At 40.1% G+C, this 20,754-nt stretch overlaps 1 protein-coding gene across 4 annotated transcripts in view; it reads left to right on the top strand.

The window, feature by feature from the left end:
* LOC117394873 (cadherin-18-like) overlaps positions 1-20,754 on the top strand; it is a 250,425-nt gene that overhangs the window by 225,401 nt on the left and 4,270 nt on the right. For all 4 annotated transcript variants that reach the window (XM_033993548.3, XM_033993545.3, XM_033993549.3 and 1 more), the window contains 4 exons: positions 900-1,036; positions 15,024-15,145; positions 16,750-16,864; positions 18,421-18,672. In XM_033993548.3, the coding sequence (XP_033849439.1) occupies positions 900-1,036; positions 15,024-15,145; positions 16,750-16,864; positions 18,421-18,672 (626 nt within the window). The remainder of the gene's footprint in view (positions 1-899; positions 1,037-15,023; positions 15,146-16,749; positions 16,865-18,420; positions 18,673-20,754) is intronic.

Raw genomic sequence — 20,754 nt, 5'->3', positions numbered from 1 at the left:
TTCTCACAGGTGTCAACATTACTTTTATTTTACTTTGTGTAAACATACTGGCTACCATCTTAATTTAATCTTGCATCAAAAATATAGACCAAAATCTGACAATGGCCACATTTGCAATGACTGTTGGTAACCAGAATGGAACTTTCTTTTTTCTAGAATTTTGATGTCATTCTACCGTCATCGTAGTGTACTTTTCTAGATTTTGAATATGTGCGTTCCAAGCATAGAACACCTATAGGGGGTAGGCCGGGGCCAATTTGGTACGATTAACATATTCAAGGTACAAACTGAAGAATCATCATCTTAATGAGAAACCTCCTGTAATCCTGTTGTAAATCTCATGTAAAGAAATGCTTATCACACAACTTCAGAACAAATAAAACGAGGGCTAATGTATACACAAAAAGCCAACCAGCAAAAGGGCCCATCAGTGCTTCCTCATTATTGTCATTATTTAGTGATTCCACAAAAGAATTCTCTGAATTTCTCTCAAAATAGGTTAATCTGTTTATACTGTAAAAAGAAAATATATACATATAAATTATAAATGCAATATGCACGTTGATATACATACCTCCAGACTGTGGCTGATAAATCACTGAAATCTAAGCAACAACTGGGCCTCTGTATTTAATTATTTAGAATGTAATGCAAGACTGCGTTGAGTGTGGTTTATTAGATCAGAATCCAAGCCTTTCAAATAAAGTCTATTTTTTCGGAATATGGTATTCAAGCTTTTATTTCATAAAAATCTTATGAGGATTCCTGTATCATGCCTTCATGTCCAAGTTTCTTTGAAAACAATCATTTTGTTGCTAAAGCATTTTCATATGGTTTTGCTTGTGCGCTGCAGAGACTGTGGTCATGCAATTTTAATTGTTTTTCTCTTCTAAAAATAGATATTTCATTGACCGTGGCTTACATGGAGATCGGTATTTCAACATAGATGCCAACAGTGGAGCGATTAAGACTGCAAAAACCCTTGACCGAGAAGAAATGCCATGGCATAACATCACAGTGATTGCTTCTGAGGTTGGTAAGTAAGTGCAGAACAAAAGAATGGGGAAGATGTCAGTGTTCCAAGGGTTAAGTTTGGTTTGTAGTTTGACATTATACTGGGTTGTACATAAGTGTATATAGTTATGCATAGTGTTGCTGGGCAAATCCTTGCCTGAAGAAAAAGTGTTGGTAGTTGGCAGGGATTAATTTCTGCCCATGCCATATAAATGTGTGTGTGGCTGTGTTTGCACAGATTCATTTATTTAATTTAATTGACTACCTGTTAATTTGTTTTTTAGTTCAATTAGTATCACCTGCCTGTACTTTAGCAGGCAGGTATTTAAAGTGTGAAAAGTTTTCATTTACAGCACAGTATGTCCCTTTCATAAAGTAAGTTAGCTTATTTATCTTCATACAGGATCATCTTCAGTTTCATACAACATTGGTACATAAATAAATAGATTCCTTCATGTCAAAGTGAGACTACTTTGAATTACCGATCTGAGTTTGAATTATTCTCGGGGTAGCTTCAAATGTGTCAAACTGGCCTACTTTTATATTTCATGCCTGTGCTTTTAAATACAATTATTAAATGTGTGGAAACAATTGGCGAACATTCTAGATTCAGATTGGCTGAGACCCCCTCCCTAGCCATTAGATATTTGGTGTTAACACAACAGTACAGAACTTTTTTCTCCGAAGTGGCCTCATCAGTAAACAAAATCAATACGCCAAATGTAACTGTATGCCTGGGTAAACAAAACCACTCGAGTCAGTATGACAGCAATCCCTGAGATTAACTACAAACGTTCTGCAGCTAAAAACATTGAAAAAGAAAAGAATGTTAGCATCTCGCCATGCTGGGGTAAATGAAGCAGATTTAGACAACCTAGAAATGAATACAACTGAGGAAAACACCAAGTGCCAGACTATGAAAGTTTTCTGTGACTGGCTAATTGAGTCTCTGTTCTCCAGGATTGGTAGCTCGCCCACCTCTGCTGTGGATTGTTCGCTGTAAAAGTGATTCTGGCTTTAGGCTCGTGGGACCTGAGTATGCTCACATGCCCTCAGAACATCTGTGCTCTGTGGGGACTCGCTGCAGTGAGGAGAAAAAACATAATTGGACATTCCAAATTGAGGGAAAATAAATAAAAAAGAATACTTGGTCACTCTAAATTAAAAAAAGAAACCTAATGTAGTAAAGGATGCTGTAATAGGGAATGTTCAAGGAAACAGCAGGGCTGTATTAGGGGTAGTTCATGGAAACATCAGAAGGGCATGCATTGGCCATGATGATGTTGTATAATGCACTGTACTATGCTGATTAATAATATATAAGGTTTTGTTATCTAGTCTTTATAAACCTTCCGGTGTCATAAATGGACTGACTGAAGCCTCCAGGACAATTAAGTTTTGAAGGGAATTTAGCTGAGAATTGGCGGAGATGGAAGAAGAGTTTTTTTTTTTCCAAAGTGTAGAAGGAGGGTGAGTCCATAGATCAATATGCAACTGATTTAAAGCTTGTATCCAAGACATGTGAATTTGAGCAACTGTGTGAGTCACTTATAAAAGACAGAATTGTGTGTGGAATAATTCTGGATCAAGTATGTGCAAGATAGTTAAGAGAACCGGACATAACCCTTGCACCCTTATGAGTTCAAGAGACACAACTAGTGATGTCGCCAAAAGAGGCCCCTTAACACTTTCTGCAGCTCCTATGTCTACACAGCAAAAAGCCAACGAAGGGTGCCATGCCACCTCCTTTAAAGTTTCCAAATGATCCACAGAGGGTAGAGGTAGAGAATTCTAAACATGACTGTCCAGCTGTTATCACCACCACATGTGGAAGAGTGAAAAGGAAGCCACTAAGCATATGTGGACTTTAAGATTGAACAATTTAATTTTGTAAATTCAGAACTAATGTGTTCTTAAATAACTATTATTTGAAAAAACTGTTCATTTGGAAAACAACTGTTTAATGGTTTGTAGTAAAAGCATTAGCGATGCAAGTGCTAATTTTGAGTTGATATATATATCAACTATAAGGGAGATGTAATGATGTATGAACCTAATGTATTAGGTGTTGTATTAGAGAACGAAAACAAGAAAACACCAGAAGAGCCTGAATACTGTTGTTGTTCAATGCACTGTGCTGTGCTGATTAATAATATCGAAAGTTGTGTTAAACTTACAGTATTTGTACAGTCTTCATAAATACTTACAGGTATTTTTAAGCACCTCATGCAGTAGCAACCATGGAATTAAAAATGTTGCCCTGGTAATTGGAACCAATAAAATTGATTGATGTTGCCAGTAGGGGCTAATGTTCTAAAAGATACATTAGGGAAGAGATATAAGAAACAGTGCTCATATCGAGCCTTGTGCTTTGCCTGACTTGATGGATGAAGAGAGACCACCCAGGGTGGACATGTATATTCTAAACAGGAAGATCCTCAGGATTCAGTGATCGATTATATTGATTGATGTTGAACTGAGAAGAGTGAAAATCAACAGAACATTAGTGGTAATTTGTAAATAAATATCTCAACCGGACTAAAGCCCATTCAAGAATCTTAACGGGAATATTAAGATGATATAACTTGTTGAATAAACTCAGGTTATATGGAAGCGAATATTTCTGTCTGTTCAACTGTCTATCTGTATGAAACATAATCATAATTTGGGTGTATATAGAGGCTGTCTGTTTTTCCATCTGACTGTCTATATTTCATGCTTAACTTTTTACATATTTCTAAAGAACCTCTTGTCCAATTGTGTTAAAACGTGTGGCTCAGAATGTTGTGTGTATCATAATCTGGTGGTGTATGGAGGCTGTCTTTCTGTCAGTCAGCCCCTTTTTATTTAAAGTAATCTTGTCACATTCTGGTGAAGCTTCCTAAGGACATTACTTTCACAAATTAAGTTCAGATGAAATTTGATCAAGACATATTTTTGAAGTAACTGAGTTGATCAGCATCTGGGGGTATATTAAGGATTCCACCTGTCTATATGTCAGACTTAATTTTTCTGTGCATACTGTATAGGGAGTAGAGGTCATAGTGATCTCTTTTACGTGGTACTCATTGCTTTTATTTTGACAGCTGCAGCAAAGAATGATGTACAGTGCCTAAGAAAGTCTACACCCCCTTGAACTTTATTCACATTTTGTTGTGTCAGTGCCTCAGAGTTTCATGCATTAAAATGAGGATTTTTTTCCACTTACCTACACACCATACTCCACACTGTTAAGGGGAAAAAAGTTTTTATTAAGAAAAATGATATATTAAAAATGCACCTTTGGCAGCAATTACAGCTGTGAGTCTGTTGGGATAGGTCTATTAACAACATTGTACACCTAGACAAAACTGGTCAAGCTCTGTCAAGTTCCTTGGGGAGCGTTGATGGACAGCAATCTTCAAGTCATGCCACAGATTTTTGATTGGATTTAGGTCGGGGCTCTGACTGGGCCACTCAAGGACATTTACCTTTTTGTTCCTTAGCCACTTCAGTGCTTTGGGTCATTGTCATGCTGAAAGGTGAACTTCCGTCCAGTTTCAGCTTTCTTGCAGAGGGCAGTAGGTTTTCCTCAAGGACTTCTCTGTACTTTGCTCCATTCATTTTCCCTTCTATCCTGACAAGTGCCCCAGTCCCTGCCGATGAGAAACATCCCCATAACATGATGCTGCCACCACCATGCTTCACAGAAGGGATGGTGTTCTTTGGGTGATGCACTGTGTTGGGTTTGCGCCAAACATAATGCTTTGCATTTAGGCCAAAAAGTTCCATTTTAGTTTCGTCAGACCACAAAACTTTTTGCCACATGGCTACAGAATCTCCTGAGTGCTTTTTTGCATACGTCAAACAGGATTAAAGGTGGGCTTTCTTGAGTAATTGTTTCCTTCTTGCCACCCTACTATACAGGCCAGATTTGTGGAGTGCTTGGGATATTGTTGCCACATGCACAATTTGACCAGTCTTGGCCATAAAAGCCTGTAGCTCTTGCAAAGTTGCCATTGGCCTCTTGGTAGCCTCTCTGATCAGACTCCTCCTTGCTCGGTCATCCAGTTTGGAGGGACGGCCTGATCTAGGCAGGGTCTTGGTGGTGCCATACACCTTCAACTTCTTAATAATCGTCTTGACCGTGCTCCAAGGGATATTCAAGGCCTTTGATATATTTTTTTATACCCATCCCCTGATCTGTTCCTTTCAACAACTTTGTCCCGGAGTTCTTTAGAAAAGCGCCTTGGTGCTCATGGTTGAGTCTTTGCTTTGAAATGCACTACCCAGCAGAGGGAACCTACAGGAACTGCTGAATGCATCCTGAAATCATAGGAATCACTACAATTTAACACAGGTGGAGGCCACCTAACTTGGTGTGTGATTTTGAAGGCGATTGGTTACCCCTGAGCTATTACAAGGGGGGTGGACACTTATCCAACCAAGCTATTTCAGTTTTCATTTTTTATTGATTTTCTACAAATTTCTAGAATATTTTTTTCAATTGGAAGTTGTGGGGTAGGATGTGTAGATACATTTTAATGCATTTTAATTCCAGGCTATAAGGCAACAAAAGGTGAGTATTTTGAAGGGGGGTGTAGACTTTCTATAGGAACTGCAGTGTGGAGTAGTGGTTAGGGCTCTGGACTCTTGACCGGAAGGTTGTGGGTTCAATCCCTGGTAGGGGACACTGCTGCTGTACCCTTGAACAAGGTACTTTACCTAGATTACTCCAGTAAAAACCCAACTGTATAAATGGGTAACTGTATGTAAAAATAATGTGATATCTTGTAACAATTGTAAGTCGTCCTTGGTAAGGGCGTCTGCTAAGAAATAAATAATAATAAAATAATATATACCATAAATAACAGCCTTTTCATTAAAGAAAGCACTTTAAAGGTGGAATCTCTCCTGAAGACATATATGCGTTCACTAGTTTGGGTAAGCAGTCTGTTTTTTCATAATGGTTGCACCTACATGGAATTTAAATAAATGCCTCAGAGGAGCTTTTTCTGCAAGTGTTCACTGTCTCACAACACACCCTCCTGGTGAGAGATTATTTAGTGGAACAGACTTATGAATGAAATAACAAACATGTTTTGAAATAGTTGTTACAATGTTTGATATACGTAAGATATGACTGTACCACTCCCAAGGACTAACAAAAAGGCTGTCTTCATAGAGAGATATTTCAATGTATAGGCTCAAACGGGGCCTTAGTGAGAGCCTCCAGTACCACATTCAGACTCCACTCGGGGAGGACGTCCTTTCTAGGAGGACGTAGCCGCCGAGCACCCTTTACAAAACAGGTCGCCAGAATATGAGAAACTGAGTCAATGGGGACATGGCATGTATATATAGCTGCTAGGTACACTTTCAACTTAGAGGGGGACCTGTCTGCCTCCAGAAAATCTTGTAGAAACTGTAAAATAGTTGCTATAGGGCAATAAATGGGATCATGACCTCTGGTCATACACCACTTTTAAAAATACCTCCACTTGTAGGCATACAGTGCCCTTGTGGAAGAGGCCCTAGCATTCTGCAGTGTACTGACGACAGAGTCTGAGGGCTCGAAAGTGGACAGACGGTCCCGTTCAGGGGCCAGACCCACAATTGGAGTCTGCCCAATTCTGAGTGCCAGAGGGTGCCCCTCGTCTGACTGAGGAGACCCATGCACAGTGGTATCTGTTCCTCCCGGGATCTCCCAGGGCTGACCTTGCAGCAGCTGGCAAAGGTTTGAAAACCAGATTCTCCTGGACCGTTTGGGGGCCATCAGGAGAACTCTTGCCTCTTCTCTCCGGACTTTCTCTAGGAAAGCCGGGAGCAATGGTATTGGCGGGAATGCATACAATAGCATCCTGGACCACTCATGGGTTAGGGTGTCGATGCCTAGTGGACCGCCGGAGCAGTGGAGGGAGAACCATAAGGGGCAATGAGTGGTCTCTGTCGTGGCAAAGAGATCGACTCTGGCCCTTCCAAAACGTTCCCAAATGCGCTCTACCACCTGAGGATGGAGTCGCCATTCTGACAGATGAGGACCCTCCCTCGAGAGGAGGTCTGCCGCCCAATTCACCACTCCAGGGAAATGACAGCCCGGAGGGATAACAGGTTCCTCTTTTCCCAGGTCAATAGCCGAAAGGCTACGCGGTGCAACCCCAGGGACTGAAGCCTTCCCTGGTGGTTGACATACACTACTATAGACATGTTGTCCGTGCGGACAAGGACATGTCTCCTCTGGAGCACTGGACGGAAAAGTCTGTTAGTGAGTGAATTAGTGCTTGTGGTGCAAATACAGTTGCAGTGCTGTTTCCGGGTTTGTGCTGGCCCTTGGCGACAGCTCTGGAATGTGTTAGCCATTTACTAATAACAAGAAACAATTAGAGACAAAACAAACAAACACTCACAATACTTTTTCCACACAAATCACAGGTCCTTCCAGGTTGTTCTCTAACCAAAATGAAGGAACAGATTACGTTGCTTTGTCCCCTACTTACTTTAAACGATTGCAGCCGCTCCTCCAATCCGTGGCTGCCACATCATTTCCCTTCTGGGTCGATGAGTTAATGCACCGAAGCTCCGCCCCCTTTCTAAATGACCGACTTCCTTTTAACCCTGGGAATGACTTGTTAGGCCAAACAGTCCAGGGTACTCTGTTCCCGTTACTTAGCGCCCTCACAGGTCAGTAGGGAGATTTACCACCAAGAATCACTGCCTCTCTGTCACACCCTTCCAATCTCCCTGTTTTGTTTTAACAAAACAATTCCAAAGGAGTATACATTTCTATGGTTTTCAGCAACACAATGTAATGGCAGGATTAAGAAAGGCAGGGCAGGGCTGATAGATTGTGCATACTGGGTCGTTTCAGACAAAGTACAGTTTGGAAAGTTTATAGGACAGAAAGCAGCTCAAATATTGCAAAATCTTCACTACACAAATGTGGGGTCCATACTTCAAAATTGTTGGGTTTAATATAATTATTTTTAGATAATTAACAAAACAAGTATTTCTGTTGTCTTTTACAATGTTAGGGATGGGTTTGCACTAAATAACATGGCATGCTATTTACAGACAGTTATATTCCCAAATATAGATTTTTGTAGTTTACTTCATATTGAGTTGGGCATGAACATGTTTCAATGAAAATGAATACATTTCTGAGTGCTAGCACATATGTTTTGAGAAGATTGAAATTCCTAATTATTTTACTTATGAAAATTTCTTAAAATGAATACTTGGTAGAATATGAAGGCGATGACAGGTGGCAGGTTTGGAAAGGTACCTGAAATATATAGAAGACATAAGATAAAAGACCTTTCCCCCTCCCCCCACACACAAATATACAACAAAGAAAGGAACCACATTTTAAACTTGAAGTTTCCTAAAACACAATTAACAGGAATCAAACATGAGCATGTCAAGGAAGCACTCTTCACCAACTGAAATTAACAGGTACATTAATTGTGCAGACCATCAGTGACACACAGATGAACACGAGACCCATGGAAATCAATATGCCTCTCGGCTTGGTCAACAGAGATCAATTTTTCAAATAGTTTGAATGTGACCCATATGAATGTCTCGGTATCAAGTATGGGCATTGGTGCAATCTCTACATCAATGGGGCATGTTTCTTGTCAGGCAACAGATGATGTCTTTGGGGATCCTGTCCCATTCTTCAGTCAGTGCAACACCAAGCTCTGTTATAGCAGCCATCAATACACAGAACCTGAGGGTATTTTTGTGTTAAAAATCAGTCATTATAGCAGTTCAGGGATTAAGGGGTTAAAATGTTTTTTTAAGGCAGGAGATAAATAAATAAATAAAAAGAATAACACAAAAGAGGCACCTGCAGCTAGTTGTATGTTAGGTAAGTCTTCCTGAAGTAGTTCCATTATGCATGACAATCCAGCTTTGTTTAAATTAATTATTTTTATCATTAGTTTTTATTTTTTCTTCATGATGACCAGATGGCTCCAGAGGTTTGAGGGGAAAGGCACAGATCAACAAGTTCATCAACGGGTGAATGCATATTTTGGGGGCTTGGCTAAAAGTCAGTCACTGAGGTGGTGGGAGAGGACAAAAATGATTAGACAAACCAAACCAGTTAGATTCTGTTTCAAGATCTCTTGACATAAGGTGGATGAAAGGTGGCAGTCCCGATTTCATAGTGTCAAAGGACAATTGTATGGGGATTAAATGAGCTGAACTTCTTGTATTAGTGAAAATCGTTAATATGTACCCTATAGCACTTAAAACTGGAATTTAAAAACAACCTCATTGTGAAAAAATTACTTTTGCAGACTGCTATATTGTTCTAGACACATATCAAACTCATTCCCAACTAAAATATTTGTTTATTTATTTTTTGGGGCAGATTATTGAAAAACATACTACTGTTGAATAGATGGCATATATAGGTCTTCAGGTTTGCTGCAGGAAACCAAGAAGTGCAAAGATGTTTCCATGGCAACAAATAATACCAATTGATTGGCACAGGGGTGCACTAACATTGCAAAGTGGCAGTTAGCATCCATCTTTTGAAAAATGAACATGAGGTGCAATAGATTGTTTGTTTCAATTTTGAGCAATGGTTAAAAAATATTTTGCAGGGACAGCAACAAGAGCTTAGTCAGTGTCTTATTTACAGATTAAAAGCCAGGGCAACAGGGAATAAAGGACATGCTGAGCAGGCTGGGTTTAGTGAATGATGAAAGCATAAGCCATTTACAGAACAGATGGAAGAAAATAACACTAATCCTGAATTTGATTGTACACCATAACGCTTCTGTCCAATCGTAAAGGTTATGTTTATTAGTATATACATTTGTTGCACAATATTAATATAATATTTATTATATTATATAATAAATATACAACTTGCCAAATTGGAAATGTATATTAAACAAAGGCACACCGGTGTTTTTCTATGTTCCACTGTTTAGATGTTATTTGTTGAGTATATATACTGTAGGACTGATCCTCGTTTCATGGTGTCTTTTACAACATTACAAGAAAAGGTTAAATGTATAGATTATGGAATTTATATTTTACATATTCAAATGCTAATGCTTGCACCACATACCTGTAATTAATGTATTTGTAATGTACATCACTTTTGTAGGTTCAGGATGTCATTTTAACACATATTGACGTTTCTGAAATAATTAACCCTCACCTCAAATACTTTCTCACAACATCAAATGCTGTTTTATACAAAATGATGGCCTGCTGTTTCTTTTTCGTATGTCCCTTCTAGTTTAACATATACCTCCTGAAAAACAATTGAGTAGAACATCATACAATTCTCCTCTTTTATGTAAGACTGCTGGCTTGATAATACGTCTTTATTTCAACCTCTTTTCTGCACCTCGGTTTTTTTATTATTCTTATTATTATTTATTTCTTAGCAGACGCCCTTATCCAGGGTGACTTACAATTGTAAGAAAAAAACATTTCAAGCGTTACAATACAAGTAATACAATAAGAGCAAGAAATACAATAACTTTTGTTCAAGTAAAGTACAAGTTTGACAAACCACAATTCAATAATACGGCAGGTAATAGTGATAGTTACATCAGGATATGATTAAATAGTGATAGTTACATCAGGATGTGATTAAATACAAAGTACTACAGGTTAAAAACTTGGCAGATTACAGTATTCTGAAGTACAGGATTAAATGTAGTAAAATAGGGGGCAGATAAGAGCAAAATAAAGCACATTTACATGAGGGGTGATAGTGTCCCAGGATACAAACAGAGGAGTTCTACAGGTGCTCTTTGAAGAGGTGAGTCTTAAGGAGGCGCCGGAATGTGGTCAGGGACTGGGCAGTCCTGACATCTGTAGGAAGGTCATTCCACCACTGCGGAGCAAGGGTGGAGAAGGAGCGGGCTTTGGAGGCAGGGGAGCGTAGCGGTGGTAGAGCTAGTCTTCTAGTGCAGGCGGAGCGGAGAGGTCGAGTAGGGGTGTAGGGAGAGATGAGGGTCTGGAGGTAGCTGGGTGCAGACTGGTCAAGGCATCTGTAGGCTAGTACAAGAGTCTTGAACTGGATGCGAGCGGTGATCGGGAGCCAGTGGAGCGAGCGGAGTAGTGGAGTAGCGTGGGCGAAGCGAGGCAGAGAGAACACCAGGCGGGCAGCAGAGTTCTGGATGAGCTGGAGCGGACGGGTGGCGGACGCAGGGAGGCCAGCCAGGAGGGAGTTGCAGTAGTCTAGGCGGGAGAGTACCAGGGCCTGGACCAGGAGCTGGGTAGCATAGTTGGTGAGGAAGGGTCGGATTCTTCGGATGTTGCTCAGGAAGAATCGGCAAGTGCGTGCCAGAGTGGAGATGTGCTGGGAATAAGAGAGGCAGGGGTCCAGGGTGACTCCAAGGTTCTTAGCTGAGGAAGAGGGAGAGAGTGTGGTAGATTCCAGAGGAACAGAGATAGAGAGATCAGAGGAGGAGGAGGAGGAGGAGGGAAAGAAAAGGAGGTCAGATTTAGAGAGGTTGAGTTTGAGGTGATGCGAGTGCATCCAGGAGGAAATAGCAGACAGACAGGTAGAGATACGGGAGGAGATGGTGGAGTCAGAGGTGGGGAAGGAGAGGAAAATCTGAGCATCATCAGCATAGAAATGGTATGAGAAACCATAGGATGTGATGAGGGGGCCCAGGGAGCGGGTGTAGAGAGAGAACAGGAGAGGACCCAAGACTGACCCTTGGGGGACTCCAGTTAAGAGAGGGTGAGGTGTGGAGGTTGCTCCACGCCAGGTTACCTGGTAAGTGCGGTTGGAGAGGTAGGAGGAGAACCAGGCCAGAGCAGGGCCAGAGATCCAGGAGAATTAGGACAGAGGAGAGAGAGGCAGCTCGGGCACACTTAAGTGAGTTGGTGACAGACAGGAGGGCGGTTTCAGTGGAGTGAGCAGAGCGGAAGCCAGATTGGAGAGGGTCAAGCAGAGAGTGGTTGGACAGGAAAGCAGAGAGCTGGCGGTGTACAGTCCGCTCGAGGGTTTTGGAGAGGAAGGGTAGGAGGGAGACAGGACGGTAGCTCTGGAGGGGTCGAGGGTAGGTTTTTTGAGGAGGGGAGTGATCGAGGCTTTTTTGAAGGCAGAGGGGAAGATACCAGAAAGTAGAGAGGTGTTGAGGAGGGAGGAGATGAAGGGGAGTAGAGCAGGAGCAGCAGCTTGAAAGAGGTGAGTGGGGAGGGGGTCCAAGGCACACGTGGTGGGTTTGTGACCCTGGAGTAGGGAGGAGAGGTCAGAGTCTGAGAGGGGCAAGAAGGTGGAGAAGGAGGGTGAGTTAGTAGGGGTTGCAGTGGGTGTAGGAGTTGGAGCGGGAGGGGGTGCGGGGGAGGGAGAGGTGTTTGCGGATATCTGAAATTTTAGAAGAGAAGAAGGAGGCAAAGTCATCAGGGGAGATAGAGGAGGGAGGAGGAGGGGGGGAGGGTTTAGGAGGGAGGAGAAGGTAGAGAATAGTTTACGTGGGTTGTTAGTGGAGGCTTGGATTACAGATTGGAAATAAGCACATTTAGCAGAGGAGAGAGTAGAGGAGAAGGAGGAGAGGAGAGTGCGGTAAAGGTCTAGGGCAGCAGGGAGTTTGGTTCTCTTCCATTTCTTTTCAGCAGATCGCAGTGTGATTCTTGCTGAGCGGAGCGCAGAGGAGAGCCAGGGATGGGGAGGGGAGGGGCGAGCAGGACGGGAGGTGAGGGGACAGAGGGAGTCGAGGGAGGAGGTGAGTGAGGAGAAGAGGGTGGAGGTAGCAGAGTCTACGGAGAGTTGTGAGAAGGAGTCGATAGGAGGGAGGTGAGAGAGAGCAGTGGAGGCAAGGACAGAGGGGGAGAGAGAGCGGAGGTTACGACGAGAGGTGACAGTGGGGGTAGCAGGGCATGGAGAAGGTGAGGTCCAGTTGACGGCCAGCTTTGTGGGTAGGAGTGGACGGAGAGAGACAGAAGTCGAAGGAGTGCAGGAGAGGGAGGAATCCAGCAGAGTGGTTGGGGTTGGAGAGATGGATGTTGAAGTCACCCAACAGGACAGTCGGGGTAGACAGGGAGGGGAGGGAGGAGAGTAGATAGTCGAGTTCATCCAGAAAGTGAGTGAGAGGCCCAGGGGGGCGGTAAAGAACAATGAGCAGGAGTTGACAGGGAAAGGTTAGTTGGACTGCAAGAAATTCAAAGGTACTGACAGAGAGTGTCAGTACCTTTGCCAACGATTTTGTATTTTCTAAAGCTGCAGAAATAAAGTTGGAAATCTATCTGCTAGTTTGGTTCTTGGACGCTTTCTTTTTGGTGGAATATATAATGATCTAAGAATCTGTGCCTATTTTCCAAAGATCAAAGTGGTAGAGCATTTAAACTACCGTGCCCCCTCTAACTTATTCAGACACCCTTTATGTCCCCCTCAAAATTCAGGATATTCCATTTTCATGGAAAAGCTGCTGGCATGAACCTGTGTCAGTTTTTGGCTCAAGTTATATTGTGAGCTATTTGAAATATATACTGTATAATTAACCGCGCTGTATATTACTATTACATCACAACAGAGACCATTCACCAAGCTTTACATAAACATGTGTGCCTCGGGGAAAAAGTACATCAAGCAACACACAGGGGTCTGTAATAATAATAATAATATTAATAATGAAGACCATGGGTCAGAATGTTATGAGCAATCTGGGTAATTCTCGAATACACAATACATAACCTCCAGCAAAAATAAATACATAAATAAAAATAAGATTTGAAACAAAGCAGGCAATCCATTCAAAAAGTGAATGATGAGTTGTACTTTTATTGTGATAACATTTTACATTGTTTATCATAACAATAGTTAATGGTGTTATTTTCAACTTTGCTGCTTTTTGAGTATCCGTAAGAACAAAAAGCCAACAGTATCTCAGATTACATAACTTAATGGTGTTCTGGCTTTACATTTTGAAACAGTCAAAAAGCCACTTACTAGCTTCTCCTGTCTTTTAGTCTGTTATGTGGACTGACTGTATAACAAACAATAAGGTTTGATGTAGACCCCATAACTTGAATAACATCTGACCACTCTGCCCCTTTACAGTATGTTTTGTGCTCCTGCATTAGCCACATGCGACGTAGCGTGTCTTGAACACTCCTGATGTTTTTAGTTTCTTAAGTTTTCAGTAATGCTTTTTTTGCTTTGATCTTTTGCCTCTTCAAATTTTTTACTACTGTCAAAAAAAAAAAGCTGCAGTGAAATTAACATTTTACATGTTGGTTTTTAGTTTTAACTTTCATGTGGTTTTCAAATGAATTGGTTCTGATCAAAGGTTACTTTGTCTACTACGTTAAAATCAACAGTTGTCAGTTTTATTTATTTATTTATTTATTTATTTATTTATTTATTAATTAAATTTAGCCATTGTCAATGGTTTTTTTAAGCTGGGTTTCTCCCCAATTTGGAATGCTCAACTGTTATTTGTATCCCGGTTCACCACTGCAACGACTCGGGAAAAAGAGGCTGGAACACGCATCCTCTGAAATGTGCTTCTGCCAATCCGTCATTTTTCATGCTGCGGATCCATAGCGAAGCCACCAGACCTATAGTGCCGGAGGACAACACAGATCTGATGGCTCCACTGCAGAACTGCAGGCGCCCTATTGGCCACAGGGGTCGATAGTGCGCGGTGAACCGTGGATTCCTCTACTGACCTAAGCCCTCCCTACCCGGGTGGCGCTCGGCCAATTGTGCACCGCCCCCTAGGAACTCCTGGTCACAGTCGACAGTGACATAGTCTGGATTTGAACCTGCGATCTCCAGGCTATAAGGCGCATCCTGCACTCCACGCGGAGCGCCTTTACTGGATGCGCCACTCGGGAGCCCCCTTTTTTAATTTTTTTTTTTATGTCAATGACAACAGTGTGGAGCTTGTGGTTTTTAAAAATGTAAGGGACAGTTCCAACCTTTTAAGTTTGTAACGTTTTAACCACTCCACTCAGAACCTGATTGGCTTAGTCTTAAAATTAATATTCTTGATTTAATATGGAACACAAGGTTATGTATGCACACTTTCTTCTTTTTTTAACAGACAACCCCAGTCTCCTTAGTCACGTTCCAGTTTCCGTTCAGGTTTTGGATGTCAATGACAACCCACCTGAGCTTGCCAGTGATGACGATGTAGTTGTTTGTGAAAATTCCAGACCCGGTCAGGTAAGCTGTCCCATATCAGTCATTCCCTTCAGTGTATGACAAGAAGCATAGATTTATTTCCGGTAATACAACATTCAAGCAGCTTGACCTTATGAATTATTCAGCGAACGCTGATGTTTCCAGAAGATAGGCTGCATTAAGTGCATAAAACAGGCAAACTGCTTTCTGCATTTTACACAGCTAAGGTAATCATCAGTTATTCAGAGAAGGCATGTGTGCAACAAAGCAAATCTATTCCAAAACAAATCATGCTTCAGTTGTTTTGTTAATATTATTTTTATTTTTAATATATTTGTACAGTGTCATCACAAATACAAACAGTTTCCCCAATCACCAAGGCATACAGATTTGTATTTCTCACAGTCATAGCGATGCCAATTGGGGCGCTGATATTATTTCAATTCAACTGAAATGATTTTGCTAACAATTTATTACAATAACTGATATTTGTCAGCGATTAGAACTAACAGTATACTCAATAACAATTACTGCAGCTAGTTAAAAAATATGCATGTCCATTTGCTTCATAATTGAATCTCAATGTCAAAGTGTAATTTTAACTAACTGGAAAAAAAGTGGTTGGGTATTAAAACTAGAGCCTTTTTATACTATAATAATATATCTATTATTTTTAATAAACAAATATCTACATACCTGAATTCTCAGATTTTCATCACTGTATATGGATAACATAAAATGAAAGTGATTTTTCTTACCAGAATATATGTACAGTTTATTCCATTTTTAATTTTTTGAAAGGGAAGTTTAACTTAAAAACAAAGATAAAACCGAGTTAACAGACCCTGCCACGAGGTATACTCTACATACTTTCCTGAGGGGGTTGATTCTTTGACACGCTGAACTTCAGTTCCATTTCTTCCTTTTAAGCCACTTACTGACAATATTACCTTGAGATCACATGCCATTGTGTGTAGTGATTGCTTCAATGGTAACAGAAGTCTGCCAACAACAGGTTCATTTGTAAGCCAGGATTTGTGAGCCTTATTTGTAAATTGCCTGTACAAAATGCATGATGTCTAACTAGGGTCAAGTGTGTCTCACACTAAAAGCTGGCAGAGCTATACAATGGGGGTCTTAAATTATGCCCTCTGGTGAAGATTATACAGAATAATCACCTCGCTGTAAAGCAGATAAACCAGTGGGCATAATAATACTATCCAGCAGATTTCATTTTCATCCTCTAGTTGCTAAGCATGTTTTATGATATCAAGCCATGCAAGATAGGATAATTACATGAAGTGGTTTTGGCGTAATTACTTTTCAAAATAGAACACAAACAAAATGTGTTACTAGTGTATAAAAACAATTAAGAGAATGCAAGCCACCCATTGGAACAATTAAGAGAATGCAAGCCACCCATTGGAACAATTAAGAGAATGCAAGCCACCCATTGGAACAATTAAGAGAATGCAAGCCACCCATTGGAACAATTAAGAGAATGCAAGCCACCCATTGGAACAATTAAGAGAATGCAAGCCACCCATTGGAACAATTAAGAGAATGCAAGCCACCCATTGGAACCTTGACTGCATTCTTGCTGCCATGCTCTTTATATGTTTGAATCATTTTTCTCTTTTTCACAGGTAATTCAAACAATAAGTGCGGTCGACAAAGATGACTTTGCAAATGGACCAAGATTCTTCTTTTCTCTTGCTGAACTTCCCAATAACCCTAATTTTACACTGCAGGATAATGAAGGTGAGACCTTTAGATGACTGTTCAGCAATATCATTAAGTAACCAAAAAAAAAAAATGATATACTGTGTTACATCAGATCTTTGTCCCTTGCAATTGTTCCACAGTCATTTTAAGAATGTGTTATAAATAATCAATAATATATCTATAAATATGTCAAGGATGGTATAAACAATATTACAATAAGTACACAGAGGCAAAAGGAAGTGACACATTACATTTATTATTTATTATTTATTTCTTAGCAGACGCCCTTATCCAGGGCAACTTAGAATTGTTACAAGATATCACATTATTTTTACATACAATTACCCATTTATGTAGTTGGGTTTTTACTGGAGCAATCTAGGTAAAGTACCTTGCTCAAGGGTACAGCAGCAGTGTCCCCCACCTGGGATTGAACCCACGACCCCCTGGTCAAGAGTCCAGAGCCCTAACCACCTCCACACTGCTGCCCTACACAGTAAATCATCTCAGGATGTACTGCCTGTCAGCTTAAATTGCCTCTCAGATATTTTTACCAGTTGGATAAGGACATTCAAACATCTTAGAATAATCTTATTTACATAAGCTTCACCCCTGTGGCTGCAATCATTTTCAGATTGGTGGTCAAAGCTTAGGATAGTATTGTGTGTCTAAAATTAATGAATATTTTTCCTTAATGCACAATTGTGAACTGTAATTTGCATATTGAATACACCAAATAGTTGCCTCTGACCTACAGAAACAATGAAAAATACATACAGCAAAATACTTTAGTATGGCTCTGTTCTTGAAGGAAAGTGTGATTCTGTTTCTGAACAAAGTAGTGATGCTGAATACAAATGAGTAGCTCAACCAAAAACTATAAATCTGTTTAGATTGCTTTTCAACGAAAGGAGGCAATAGGATTGTATGTTGAGTGACTGTAGGCTGATAAAGCTTATAATACCACTCTGGTTGTATACATGCAGTGAAATTATAGGCTTATGTGAGCCTTATATTAAGGCTATGTCAATTAGAGGCATACTTTACAAGTAATGCCCTCGAAGAAGTTTAACCTGTCATGATCAAACAAATTAAAACCACTTATTTGATATATGATTATTTGTTTTACCTTATTTGATTCTATACAATCTATACACTACATCTCTGTAGTGTATTGTGGGATTTTAGTCCTGGACAAGATGTAATGTGATTAAACTTGAGGAAGAAATACATTTCCCAGTGGCACAACTGTAGCTCTTAAGTTAGATCTGTGGAACGATCACTTCTACACAATGATTGCATTTTGTGAGATACATCGTCACTTTATGACATCGGTACAACAGAATAGCAATATAAGTCAGCTTTTAAATCGTTCAATGCAGAAGTTAATTGCCATTGATTGGTACTCCATTGAAAACAGGGAAAATGCAGTTTTTCAGATTCTGAAATTAGCACATTAATTAATAGACTGATTTGGTGTCATTCAATACCTGCCAACAAAAAGAGTTTAAATTATGTAAAAGCATTTGGATAACAATATTAAGCAAAGCATTTGCCTTAAAGCTGAACATTCTCTCTCTCTTTTTTTTTAGATAACACAGCCAGTATTTTGGCAAGAAGACAAAGATTCAGTCGGGTAACCCAGGAAGTGTATTACCTACCAATTGTGATCTCTGATGGAGGTAGCCCATCCCACAGCAGTACCAGTACCCTTACACTGAGAGTGTGTGCCTGTGGGAGAGATGGGAAAGTGAGAACTTGCCATGCAGAACCATTCCTGTCCTCTGCTGGACTAAGCACAGGAGCCCTCATTGCCATTCTACTTTGTATCATCATTCTACTTGGTAAGCTTTAAAGGGTCATGCTGTGTACATTTATTAAGCTAATTCACAATTTGAAATCCGTTAAACCACTGTGTTTTATATCTTCCCTCACTCATTGATGATGTTTGCATTACCTACTTAGAACTATTGTGTTTCTATACAAAAAAAGTGCACGATCCTTAAAGCTTCTGATCAGCTACTCTATACAGTAGCTGACCTAACACAATGAGTGTTGAGTGTGACATGTTTGTAAATCACTCACTAAGACATAACACGTACTGAGTGAAACTTAAGAGATAATTATTATTATTATTATTTATTTCTTAGCAGACACCCTTATCCAGGGCGACTTACAATCATTACAAGATATCACGTTATACATTATTTCACATTATACAGATCACATTATTTTTTTACATACAATTACCCATTTATACAGTTAGGTTTTTACTGGAGCACTTTAGGCAAAGTACCTTGCTCAAGGGTACAACAGCAGTGTCACCCACCGGGGATTGAACCCACGACCCTCCGGACAAGAGTCCAGAGCCCTAACCACTACTCCACACTGCTATCCTAATCCTAATTATATTATATTGCCTGTATTAACATTACATGTATATAAAACTAATCCAGTCAGCACACACATATCTGACCCTATAAAATGTTAACTTGAGTGTTAAATGAGTGTGATGCATTTCCGATGATTTCATTTTGGCCCATTCCAATTAAAATAAGTAGGCTTCTATTTAGATGTACTGTATTGGTTTTGTTGGTATAGTACTATATTTTCAACAGAAGAAGTATTTTAATTCAGAACGATATGATTCTGAAAATATTACTTGCCAGAAGAGACGACTGTGGACACGTGGACTCTAATGCAGTACATACTTTTAAATCCGGTACATATTGTAGCAGTATGTAAAATTCCCCATTAATGACCCAACAGCAAAATGAAATGTTACCCTTGCTGTGGCGGAATGTCCCGCGCCTTTGTTTGTTATTTATATTATGATTTATGTTTTATATTACGACGAAAGCCGATTTGTTATTTGTTATTGTTTTTGTGTTTAAAAACCTCGTGAGGATGCGTGACTGATCAGCTAGTGATTTATTTAACTAGCTGACAGTCACGCATCCTTACTAAAGAATATAAAAGCCTCCAGCTGTCTGCGCTAAAGCAGAGGGTGTACAGAGGAGAGTATGGGAGAGCGAGCAAGGAGAGCTAAAAAACAACTGTTCAAAACAACTGCTAAGCGTGCTGGTCTTCACCAGCACGATACTTATTTGTTTATTTGTTTGGCCAACGTGCCCTTTTTGTTTGTAGTGTTTTGTTTCATTTAAATCTTTTGTTTTATTATTCAATAAAATAGCTGAGTGCCGTAGCGCTCAGTTTCACCACCGCCATTCCATCCATTGTTTGGTTTCTGTTTACTTCCTGGTCCGTGACATCATTACCCACACGTCACTGCAACAACAGCACTCGGTCACACATGCACAGAGCTGCTTAAAAATGTACAAGGCAATACAATTTAGCAAACGATTAAAAAAAACAACACCAGTTTCCAGAATTAAAACAGTATCCAAAGTCAGTATTCAAAATTGCAGAATACAGTGCTCAATAAGGCCCTAATGTCACAGTTCACTTGCAAATGAAAATGCACAAAAGCAACTAAAGATCACAGATTTAAAAAAAAAAACTTCTAAAACTGTATCTAAAACTGTTTAATGATTAACTTTTACATTACCATAGCTGGTCTCGTTCGCTTTGTTTTTGCTGCATTTTCGTCATGTGAAATTGGAGGAAGCGTTGTGTAACTGCACTTTAAAAACAGACTGATTAGGAATGCGACCAAAAAAAAAAACTGAAAGCGCAGGCTGTGACGGATAAACAAGTACATTGTAACACTGAAGAGATTAACTTTGTATCAGAAAACTGGTGACGGAGTCGGAAATCACGGGTAAGAGCATTAATTTGATTTTATTCTTAATAAAAGGGCGGTAAAATGCAACTGACGTGTATCTGGGTAATGGATAACCGAGTGCTGACTGTAATAATAATAAGAGAATCGGGATTCAAGCCATGCATTGTAGGGATATATAAAG

Source organism: Acipenser ruthenus, chromosome 3, assembly GCF_902713425.1.
Source record: "Acipenser ruthenus chromosome 3, fAciRut3.2 maternal haplotype, whole genome shotgun sequence".
Classification (NCBI taxonomy): Eukaryota; Metazoa; Chordata; class Actinopteri; order Acipenseriformes; family Acipenseridae; genus Acipenser; species Acipenser ruthenus.
Note: the sequence above shows the minus strand (reverse complement) of the source record. Positions and strands in the feature narration are given on the sequence as shown.